Source organism: Balaenoptera acutorostrata, chromosome 10 (genome assembly GCF_949987535.1).
Source record: "Balaenoptera acutorostrata chromosome 10, mBalAcu1.1, whole genome shotgun sequence".
NCBI lineage: Eukaryota > Metazoa > Chordata > Mammalia > Artiodactyla > Balaenopteridae > Balaenoptera > Balaenoptera acutorostrata.
The window spans coordinates 74,961,698-74,972,895 of NC_080073.1; the positions used below are offsets into that span (position 1 = coordinate 74,961,698).

The 11,198-nt window shown below is 56.8% G+C and overlaps 2 protein-coding genes across 3 annotated transcripts in view; one reads left to right on the forward strand and one right to left on the reverse strand.

The window, feature by feature from the left end:
- Nucleotides 1-4,680, forward strand: part of CUL9 (cullin 9) — a 39,058-nt gene extending 34,378 nt beyond the window's left edge. Inside the window, exons 32-41 of one of the 2 annotated variants that reach the window (XM_057554090.1) lie at nucleotides 764-904; nucleotides 1,034-1,198; nucleotides 1,365-1,528; nucleotides 1,896-1,989; nucleotides 2,518-2,592; nucleotides 2,740-2,850; nucleotides 2,974-3,091; nucleotides 3,421-3,554; nucleotides 4,172-4,245; nucleotides 4,326-4,680. In XM_057554090.1, coding sequence (XP_057410073.1) covers nucleotides 764-904; nucleotides 1,034-1,198; nucleotides 1,365-1,528; nucleotides 1,896-1,989; nucleotides 2,518-2,592; nucleotides 2,740-2,850; nucleotides 2,974-3,091; nucleotides 3,421-3,554; nucleotides 4,172-4,245; nucleotides 4,326-4,530 — 1,281 coding nt within the window. In that variant the 3' untranslated portion in view covers nucleotides 4,531-4,680. The remainder of the gene's footprint in view (nucleotides 1-763; nucleotides 905-1,033; nucleotides 1,199-1,364; nucleotides 1,529-1,895; nucleotides 1,990-2,517; nucleotides 2,593-2,739; nucleotides 2,851-2,973; nucleotides 3,092-3,420; nucleotides 3,555-4,171; nucleotides 4,246-4,325) is intronic. The other variant, XM_057554091.1, reaches the window with a different exon arrangement.
- A 541-nt stretch (nucleotides 4,681-5,221) lies between these two features.
- Nucleotides 5,222-7,755, reverse strand: DNPH1 (2'-deoxynucleoside 5'-phosphate N-hydrolase 1). The gene is given in 6 exon segments (XM_007194032.2): nucleotides 5,222-5,244; nucleotides 5,247-5,288; nucleotides 5,291-5,368; nucleotides 5,553-5,651; nucleotides 5,835-5,903; nucleotides 7,362-7,755. Coding segments are annotated over 6 exon segments (705 nt in total).
- Between the last annotated feature and the right edge of the window lie 3,443 nt (nucleotides 7,756-11,198).

Genomic DNA, 11,198 nt, shown 5'->3' on the forward strand with positions numbered 1-11,198 from the left:
GGGGGACTCTCCAGGGGTTGGATGCATCATTTGGGGAAGTTCGGCCATCGGCAGTGTGAGGGAAAGGGTCATTAATGAAGTCTTTTGGAGGCTCGGGTGCTCATGGTGTCAGGAGTGATGGGAGAAGGAAGCGCACTGATGGGACCGGCTCCCGCGGCAGTTGAGGGCTGAGGGGATGATGGCCTGGGTTGGCGGGGGCAGTGACGTGGAAGCAAGAAAAGGATTCAAGAGTTGCGACGGCTCCAGCACTGGGGACTGGGGGAGCGGTGGGGTGGCTGATTAGGCTTTGGGGGTGCAGCTGGCGAGGCTGCTTTGTGGAGGAGGCTGAGTCTGGGGAAGCGGGAGCATCGAGACAGGCACTGAGGTGAGCAGTGGAGCCGGGAGGCGAGGCTGCAGCTGCGGTGCAGTGACCCTGGCCAGCCCCCCAGGCCTCCTTTCTCTCTGACCTTCTTGCTGTCTCCAAATCTTTCTTAGAACTTCAATCTTCTCCTTTTTCTTGATTCTCTTTACCCATTCCCTTCACATCCATCCCAACAATAATTATAATTACATTACCACGGCCTGCACATCCTCAAAGTGAACTGTAATTTGGACCAATCTCAGGAAGACTCACGGAGGCCAGAAAGCTTAGGGTCAGTTTCGAGGTTGACGTAGAAGCAGGCTCGTCTCTGGCCTCGTGCGCCGTCGGGGAGGGGTGCTAGGTGAGTCACACTTGTGCTGCTCCCGTGCCGCCCCTGAGCGGCTGCTCCTGTGTCCCTCCCAGTCTTGCTGGAATGAGTACCTGACAACTCGAATTGAGCAGAACCTTGTGCTGAACTGCACCTGCCCCATTGCTGACTGCCCCGCCCAGCCCACGGGGGCCTTCATCCGCACCATCGTCTCCTCGCCAGAGGTCATCTCCAAGGTACCACCTCCTCGGAGAGGCTCCGGTGCTCAGCCCCAGGGAGTGGGCTGACACGCGGGGTGCGGGGGGCCCGGAGGTGTGGCATCCGGAGAGACAGGCCCTCACCTCGTGGCACCTGTGTCCCCACAGTACGAAAAGGCCCTCCTGCGTGGCTACGTGGAGAGCTGTGCCAACCTGACCTGGTGCACCAACCCCCAGGGCTGCGACCGCATCCTGTGCCGCCAGGGCCTGGGCTGTGGGACCACCTGCTCCAAGTGTGGCTGGGCCTCCTGCTTCAACTGTAGCTTCCCTGAGGTGGGTGCCCACCCTGGCTCTGCCCTGGAGCCGGGATCCACCCCTCTCCCTGCCACCCACAAGGACTCTTCCCTGTCCTCCCCACACTGCCATCCTCCAGACCTGACCTCTCCCTCCCTCCCGGCAGTAAGGCTGGGCTGCGTCCTCACTGCCCCTCCTGCTCTAGGCACACTACCCTGCCAGCTGTGGCCACATGTCTCAGTGGGTGGATGATGGTGGCTACTACGATGGCATGAGCGTGGAGGCCCAGAGCAAGCATCTGGCCAAGCTCATCTCCAAGCGCTGTCCCAGCTGTCAGGCTCCCATCGAGAAGAACGAGGGGTGTCTGCAGTAAGAAGGGGGTACTGTGGGCACCGGAAGGGTCGGGGGGCATGGGAGAGGGTGGGAGGCCTGGCGGAAGGAAGGGGCAGTGGGCCTACCCGAAAGCTCAGCAGACAAGGGCAGTTACTCAGCCACCTTCACGGCACCCTCCAGAGTGATTCCTGGATCTGAGTGTTCCTTCCCCCACTTTTAAGCCTACGCTGTATAGGGGAATTCAGAAGCCAGGGTGTGGTCAGTAAGGATTGGTACGGTTAAGGAGACTAAGAGGGCATGAGAGGGACCAGGACATCTTCAGTGGTGTGTCCAGGCCCTGGGCATTCCTGGTGTGGCCCTGGCCAGAGGCAGGAGCCCTCTGACCAGCTAGCTTCCTCCACAGCATGACTTGTGCCAAATGCAACCATGGATTCTGCTGGCGCTGCCTCAAGTCCTGGAAGCCAAATCACAAAGACTATTACAACTGCTCCGCCATGGTAAGGGGCTGGCGCCGGAAGGAGGGGGCAGAGGCCCAAGGGCAGTGAGGATGAGATGCTGCCGCAGGGCCTGGGCACAGACGTCTCTGTGTCCCAAGCAGCCGAACAGCTGTTGGGACGAAGGCTCACTGGGGAGAAGACAGAAGCCACCTGGGCCTACAGGTGCTGAGAGTTCTATCTTGGGAGGTCTGTGCATGAAGACCTTCAGCTCCAGAGTCAGACGTCTCACACCGAGGTGGCTACAGAGGCCGGGGCGGGCTGGGCACTCCCAGGAAGCACCAGCGCAGAGCAGAGCAAGGACTCTGAGTCAGAGCCTGGCTCCGCTGTGTACTCAGTTAACCTGTCCAGGCCTCAGCGCCCTCATCTGTAAAAGAGGATGATAGTCTGACCTACCTCACAGTTATGAGAACTGAATGAGAAAACCTGGGTAAAGCATCAGAGGGCCTCCATGAATGGTAGTTGGTCTGATTATTAACCTCATCCTGCCCTGCCAAGCACCCGACAGCCCTCTCGACGTGTCTTTCCCAGGTAAGCAAAGCAGCTCGCCAGGAGAAGCGGTTCCAGGACTATAATGAGAGGTGTACTTTCCATCACCAGGCCCGGGTGAGCAGGGCGGAGACGGCTGGGTCGGTGAGGAGGTCAGAGGGCTGGGCCAGATGGCCGGGCAGAGGCTAGAGGTCCCAGGGAGACGAGTGCTCTTCTGACTGGGTGGGGATGCGCGTGCTGGCACTGACCACCTTCCCTGCACAGGACTTTGCTGTGAACTTGCGGAACCGCGCGTCTGCCATCCACGAGGTGCCCCCGCCCAGATCCTTCACCTTCCTCAGCGATGCCTGCCGGGGTCTCGAGCAGGCTCGAAAGGTGTGGGGTGGGGCAGGGGGGCGATGTGCCCAGGGGTCTGGTGAGCTGGGAGAGGGAGGGAGGGAGGGAGGAAGAAGCTGGCGGGAGGCGGCCTCAGCGGGAGCGGCGGCCTGGGCTCCGCAGGTGCTGGCCTACGCCTGCGTGTACAGCTTCTACAATCAGGACACGGAGCACATGGACGTGGTGGAGCAGCAGACCGAGGCCCTGGAGCTGCACACCAACGCCCTGCAGATCCTCCTGGGTGAGCCCCCTGCCCGCTCGGTGCTCTCTCCTGCCCCCTCTCCCCCAGCACCCAGCCCCGACACACAAACGGGTGGGTGACCAGAGCCAGCTGCCCACCTTCATTCTGTCCCCTTCCTGCCCTTCATAGCCTTATCGCCGTTATAAAGTTCCAGTCCTCAGGTACACAGTACACAGACCTTCACCCGACCTTTGCTTTGGTTACGACCTGTCCCCACCTCTAGGCACTAGGCCCCGGTAGATGTGGGTGGCACATAGTGGGCGTCCAGTATGCATCTGTGGAAGGACAGGAAGAAGGGAGGGAGCCCCCGTACCCTGCCCCCTCTGCAGAAGAGACCCTGCTGCGCTGCAGAGACCTGGCCTCCTCGCTGCGCCTCCTGCGGGCAGAGCACCTCAGCACGGGCCTGGAGCTGCTGCGGCGGATCCAGGAGCGGCTGCTGGCCATCCTGCAGCACTCCACCCAGGTAGCCGCCCAGCCGGCCCGGCCGCCCTGGGGGTATCCTGAAGGAAAGGCGTCAAGGGCAAATGGACCTGGCATGCATCCCAGCTCCCAGGCCTGCCCCTTAGCCACCTGGCATTTCCTGCAAAATGGAGTTGGTTATCCCAGATCAAGGGTATTTGGCCAGTTGCTTGCTCCCCAGAATCACTTGGGGAGCTTTTTCAGAAGATTCTTCGCAGACGTGGATTTAGAATCCTAGGACTGGGGGCAGGGGACTGGCATCCACCGGAATAGGGGATCTGAGGTTCTTTCTGGCTCTAATACTCTGATGTCGAGTCTAAACTAGGAATCCCACCCTCAGAGAGCTTACGGACTGGTAGTAACTTGGGCAGAAAAGGCGTGAACATACATGGGAAGCGGGGGTGGTGCCTCACCGCAGTATCCTGGGTCCCTGGAGACCACCTCTGAGTCACATTACACAGAGGCAGTGGCTTGTGGAGGGCGGTGCTGAGGCGGGGGGCATTCCTGGCAGGGGCCGGGCCCCCCTCGGCCCTCAGGGGATGCTGGGTGAAGCGAGGCTGGGCACAGAGGCCCCGTGTCCTCTACTCTCCTGCTCCCTGCATCCTCCCGTCTCCTTGCCAGGATTTCCGGGTTGGTCTCCAGAGCCCATCATCAGAGGCCCGGGAGGCGAAAGGATCCAACGTGCCCGGCAGTCAGTGAGTGGAGGGGGCAGAGCCACGGAGGGGGTGTGGGAGGCGCCAGGCTTCCTCTGGGGCTGAGCGTGGCGCTCTCCCAGGCCCCAGGGCTCCTCAGGGCTGCAGGCGGAGGAGGAGGAGGAGGACGACGACGACGACGAGGACGATGTGCCTGAGTGGCAGCAGGATGAGTTTGAAGAGGAGCTGGACAATGACAGCTTCTCCTATGACGAGGAGTCTGAGAACCTGGACCGAGAGACTTTCTTCTTTGGCGACGAGGAGGAAGACGACGAGGGCTACGATTGAGGGGTAGGATGCAGGGAGCGCTGGAGCCGCCAGAGTCCTGGGGCGACGGGCTCAGGAGTGCACCCTTCCCCCTGTCTTGAGGGTAGGCGGTTACCAGTGTCTGCGGCCCCGTCTTCTGTTCACTGAATAAACTTTTTTTCATATACTTCTCTGGAAGCAGACCAGACAGCTTCCTCAATGGGCCACTTCAACTTCCCCCTCCATTGCACACACCCAACCCTCCTCCTCCTTTACTGTTTTCTTTAGGCGTCCAGACTTCCATCCTAAGAGAAAGTCCACAGCAGACCTGTGTGACTTACACCGATAAAGGGAAATAAACGTCCACGTGGTACAGGGCCAGGGACAGGCTGGCCCACTTGCCTCAGACCCAGCCCTGCATCAGAGACAGAGAGGAATGGCCACTCCCACAATCGATCAGCTTCCTCCACACTCCTGAGTGTTCCTGGGGGGAGCTTGAGGGCGTTAGGAAGTATCCTCGTCTTGGGGGCCTGTGGACCTTTAAAGGGTCTCTACATCTTGAAGTGAAGTGGGGTGTTAAGAGGATATTATGGGGGACCTGCCCCCACCCCACTCTCACACAGACGGAAAGTTAGAATTGTAAACATGCCATGAATCTGGTACTGGGGCTAAGGGGTAGGAATGGTACTAGAGCAAGTCTGGGGTCAGGAGAATTTAATAAGCTGGGGTGAGGTCAAGTTGGGGGGTCAGGGGAGCAGCCTCCCGCTCGGGAGGATCCGCTGCAAAGTATCCATCCAGCACGCCGCTGCCTCTTCTGCCTCGTAGCCCCACACCTGGACCCGCGAGCCTTCGGCTGCTCCCCGGATCGTGGCTGAGAGCACTGAGAAGGAGGAGGGAGGTGAAGGTGGCTCCCTCCCACACTCCCCCCTCCCCTCCCTTTCCTGTCCCTTTTTGGGTGGGCACTGTGCTCAGACCCCCCCCCCGCAAGGAAGGAGCGGAGGGTGGGGTCCTCAGAGAGCTCGGGAGGGAGGCAGGGGCGGCCATCCAGGGCTGGGGGTGCTCACCTCGGCCAGACTGCGGGCGGAACAGGCACAGGACTGGTTTATTGCAGACCACAGCCCGGCCCAGCTCGTAGCCTACACCCAGAGAGGGCTGGGCCACTTCTACACAACCACTGGGAAGAAAGAGGAGACCAAGGCTCACTCGGGCTTGTAAGGGAGACATGACAGAGTCTGGCTGTAGTGGGGAGGGAGCTCTAGAAAGTCCCTTCTAGGTGGGGAGGCCAGGCGTGTCCAGGGGATCTAAGACCCCAGGGGAGTTTGCAGGCAGGGGGCAGCGCCACTCACCCTCTGCCTGCTCCAGCCAGGCCAGGTCCCTCTTATGGATGAGCCTGTCGCCCCCAGCAGCCTCTTCCCCTGTGGTTGAGGGAAAGCTGGTCAACGGCTCGCCCTGGTCCTCAGTTCCTCTCCTCTGCTCTCGACCCTCCCAGGCCCACCCTGCTCATGGAAGCGGGGAGACAGAAGAGGTGACCTCCAGGGGCCCACCCAACACTAAGATTCCATGAAAATGAGTGAGGAAATGAAACAGCCCGAAAGAAAAATTCACTCCTGTGCAAGGGGATGTGTGATTAGGGCCAGAGGAGTGATACAGATGAGATGAAGGGAAGGAAGAACTAATTCACCGTGGGTCAGTGATCGGGGTGGAGAGAATGAGGAATCGCATCCCAGGTGGGGGAAAGGCAGGCAGTACCAAGAGGCTGGCCCCGTGCAGGGAAACTAGGGCCTCATAGACTCTCAAGCTGTGGTGGGTATGAGAACCACCCGAGAACTTGACCAAACTACAAAGACCCAGGTGTCAGTGAGCCCAGGCCGCTCTCCAGGTGATTCTCATAGCCAGGTAAGTTTGAGAACCAGTGCCGGAATGCAGAGTTTGTAACCAGTAGGGGTGTTGGCAAGGAAGGCAGGTGAGGCGCTGGGGTCACAGGGCAAGGAGCCCAGCTTTCCAGCTTGATTAAAATCCACTAGGAGCACGAGGCTCACAGCCCCCCAGATCAGAGCAGAATAACTGGAGAACTTGTTAAAAGTGGACTCAAGGCTTTATCCCAGAATCTGCATTTTCAACATGCTCCCACAGATGATTGTTGAGCACAGTAAAGTTGGAGAGCCACCAGGCAGGGGGGCACAGACCCCGAAACCAAAAAGACTTAAGCTTCAGGGTCCCTGGCTTGCACAGGCCCTTCCCAAAGCCCCAGCAATTGTGATTTGTGATTTCGTCTTTTGAAAGAGGTCGCCCAGAATTGCATTGGGTCCCTCAGATCCTGGATCTGCCCCTGGTGGGGAAAGGGGAAAACACTTAAGGTTTTCTGAGAAGTACAAGAGTTCTGGCACCATTTCCAAAGTAGAAAGTCAGCCAGATTCCGGGCCAATCACGCCGCAGGAGCAGCACATACTGGTAACAGTCTGATCAGAGGGCCTGAGAGAGACGGTGGTCGCGGGAGCTGGGGTCTGTCGGGTCTGAGGGAGGGCTGATACCTCGGCCCAAAGAGGGGTAGCACGAGGGAAAGCGTTAGTCCTAGGTGGGAGAGAAGATGCCAGCGGGTGAGGCATCTCGCTGAAGCAGCCCAGCCCACTCCGTTCTGCTCCTCTCTACAAACGCCTCCGGGAAGAGCCCGACAAAGTTTTCCAAGAAGGACCCAAAGGTCAAGATAGTAACTGAATGCGGAGAGTGGGCTCACAGGACGCACGCGGGCCGCCTTTCCTTATCGGGCAGGGGCCCTGCCGGGAGCTTCCCAGCAGGAGAGCGGGCCTGGGTCGAGGGGCCGGACCTGCCCTCGCCCTCCCGGCCGACCGCGCCCCGCTCCCCGGCGGCCTCACCGCGCGCGCCCTGATCGGCGGTCGCCACGTGCTCGGTGAGCTCCGCCCCAAAGCGCCGCAACCGCGACACGATCCTCCCGTACAGCTCCCGGTCCTCGCGTCCGCCGGGGATGCTCCCGCCGAAGTACAAGGAGGGGCGGCCCGGCTCCCCGCGCTCCGGCCGCCGCCGCCGCCGCACTTCCCTCCCCGCGCCAGGGGGCGCCCGCCTACGGCACGTGACCCGGCCCGCTTGCGGGGCTCCGGTGCAGGAGTGTCCACACTTGTGAAATGGAGACGTCAACCGTACCCACGTGTGGGAATCCACCGCCTCCCGGACTTCTTTAACTAGTCCAGGCAGAAGGCGGGGTCCTCCCAATCTTATACACTGCTCCCTGCCGCCCCCAGGCCACCGCATCTCTGCCAAAGGCAATTTCATCCTCCCAGCTCTTCAGGTCCCAAAGCCTGGAGTCAGTTTTGACTCTTCTCTTTCCATCAAACCCTACCTCCAATCTATCGGCAACCCCTACGGGTGACTTCTCCTTTCCAAATAAATACAGACTCTGACGCCCACCTGTTGAGGAACCAACCTTGGGTCAGCCCCCCCCGCCCCCCCCCCAAAGCCTCTCTGCAGACACCTGGTTGTGGTGAAGGAAAGGGCAGCGATTACTGCAGGGTTCCAAGCAAGGAGTTCAGGACAGGAGTGCTCAAAAAACCCAAACTCCCCCTTGGGGTTCAGGAAAGCATTTTTAAAGGCCAGGCGAGGCAGGGGAGTCCCAGGGTAGGAGATTAACTCGAGCACAATTCTCTGATTGGTTGATGGTGAGGTAACGGGGCCGTGTCACAGGGGTGAACATTATCAATCCTCAGGTTCCCTTAGGTCTGGGGGCTACGAGCGCGTGGTCATCAGGTAGTTAATTTCTTCCATTTGGTGGTGGTTTGAGCATCTGCCAAACAACTCAGAAAATGTGCAGATAGTGTTATCTAGGTACTTCAGAGAGCAGCTAAAGCAGAGGATATGGGAGAGGGGTGTGTCCCGGGAAGACCCCATAAAGTCCTGCTTGGTTACACCTCCACCACCTCCGCTGCCACCCCCTCCTCCAAGCCTCCACCACCTCTCTCAACAGCCTCCTCACAGTCACCTCACTTTCCTGCTACACAGTCTGGTCTCCAGCAGGGGGACCCTGTGAACACATTCGTTAGGTCATGTCCTCCTCAGCCAAACCCCCCAATGGCTCCCACCTCACCTGGGGTAAAACCCAAAACCCCTGCAGTGGCCCACCAGCCCCACAGGATCTGGTGACCCTCTTACCTCTCTCATCCCAGCTCCATTACTCTCACTGGCTGTTTTGCAGCCACGCTGCCTTTCTGGCTCTTCCTCAAGCAAGCTGGACATGCTCTTCCTCAGATTCTTTGCATTTGCTGTTCTCTGGAGCCCTTTTCTCCCAGAGAGCTCCCTGGTCACTCCCTTACCTCCTCCAAGTCTGTTCAGGTCACCTTCCCTGACCACCCTCTTCAATATGGCAGCCTCCCATCTCTATCACCCTCCTGTGCCTTGTCTTTTCTCCTCTCATTACCATATAACTGATTAATTTTGTTGTATGTCTTTCTACACTCAGTAGAATGTAAGTCCCCAGAAGGACAGGCATTTTTCTCTATTTTTTTTATCCCTAGCTTCTAAAACTGTGCCTGGCACATAGGAAACATTTATCAAATATTTGTTGAATAAATGAGTGGATTAAATGAACAGCTGCATTTGATAGCACTTTGTAATCTGCTCAGCCCTAGACTAAGCTAATAGAAGCAGAGTCTGCAGGGAGCCAGGCAAACACACCATGGCTCACTGGTAATAACAATGATTTCTCCCTCATTTTATTTTGAAAATTACACAAATATAGGACAAAAACTTCAAATGGAATGAGAGAGTACACAGTGGAAAGGGAGTCCTGAGACCCCAATCCCATTCCCCAGAGGAGCGCATCATCGGAGGTTTCTTCTGAATTCTTCCTGATTAACTATAAAACACCAAAGCATGGGGTGACAGAGCAGACACAATAACCATTTTTTTTAAATGCAAAGACACAAAGAGAAGGCAAAGACATCTTAGGCTACCTCTGTCCTCTGATGGACCCAGCTCCAAAGATACACGAACCATGGGGCAAACGTGTGTGCACAGCTGTGCACTAGTGCTCTCAGCACCTTCGCACACACAGCCACAGCTGCATACTTAGGAGGCTGGCCTCAGGTGCCAGAGGCCTTGAGGGGCAACCTCCTTCACTCTCCCTACCCTCAGTCATGCCGTCCTCTGGTTCTCGCCACAGGTGAGGAACACATGTTCACATATAGACACAGAGCATCTTGTTTCTGCCTCGGTGTCTTCAAGAAAATAAGCCGGCCTCCGTCTCCTTAGCTCCCGCACTTCTGATGTGCCTGGCATCCCCACCTCAGGCTGAAGGAGAAAGAGGAGAGAGATATTTTGTCTGTTTCTCTAAATGGGATATAAAGCCCTGCGATTGGTTCTGTGTCCACAGTTGAGTTGGGGTGAGGATGCAGAGCCAGCCACGGCTGGCAGCTCAGATCCTCGGCTCAGTGCAGAGAGGCCTGAGTTGGAGCGACAGGGCACTAAGTGATGGGTTGGGGGACCAAGGGTGGTGGGCAGGTCAGTGTATCCAACTTATATACCAGTAAAGGGAGCAGCAGAAGACTATCTATTGCATGATTGTATTTAAGTGAAATGTCCAGAAAGGGCATATTTAGAGATACAGAAAGCAGAGCAGTGGAGGGCTGGGGTGGGAGTGGGAACTGACTGCAGGGTAGGGCCCAAGGAAATCTTCTGGGGTGATGGAGATGTTCGAAAACTGGACTGTAGTGAAGATTGCACAAGTCTATAAATTTACAAAATATTAAATTGTACACTTACAAATGGCAAATTTTATTGACATGTAAGTTATTCCTCATAAAGCTGTTTTTATTTATTTATTTATTTATTTATTTATTTATTTATTTTTTTTCAGGATTGTAGTTCTTTTTTTTTTTTTTTTAAGTATTTGTTTATTTATTTATTTATGGCTGTGTTGGGTCTTCGTTTCTGTGCGAGGGCTTTCTCTAGTTGTGGCAAGCGGGGGCTACTCTTCATCGCGGTGCGCGGGCCTCTCACTGTCGTGGCCTCTCTTGTTGCGGAGCACAGGCTCCAGACGCGCAGGCCCAGTAACTGTGGCTCACGGGCCCAGTTGCTCTGCGGCATGTGGGATCTTCCCAGACCAGGGCTCGAACCCGTGTCCCCTGCATTAGCAGGCAGATTCTCAACCACTGCGCCACCAGGGAAGCCCTATTTATTTATTTTTATAAATTTATTTTATTTTATTTATTTTATTTTTGGCTGCATTGGGTCTTCATTGCTGCACGTGGGCTTTTCTCTGGTTGTGGCGAGCAGGGGCTACTCTTCGTTGCGGTGCACGGGCTTCTCATTGTGGTGGCCTCTCTTGTTGCGGAGCACGGGCTCTAGGCGTGCGGGCTTCAGTAGTTGTGGCACATGGGCTCAGTAGTTGTGGCACACGGGCTTAGTTGCGGCGCACGGACTTAGTTGCTCTGCGGCATGTGGGATCTTCCCAGACCAGGGCTTGAACCTGTGTCCCCTGCAATTGGCAGGCGGATTCCCAACTACTGCGCCACCAGGGAAGCCCTAAAGCTGTTTTTAAAAAGGCAAAAATAAAGTACTGAAAATAGTAAGTAGTATCAATATAATGAGATTCAACAATTATCAATTTATGACCAATTTATGATCTTGTTTCACCTATATGCATATTCAACTTCCTCGCTGTCCTATTGTGATGCAAATTGGCTACATGTTCAACACTGTCT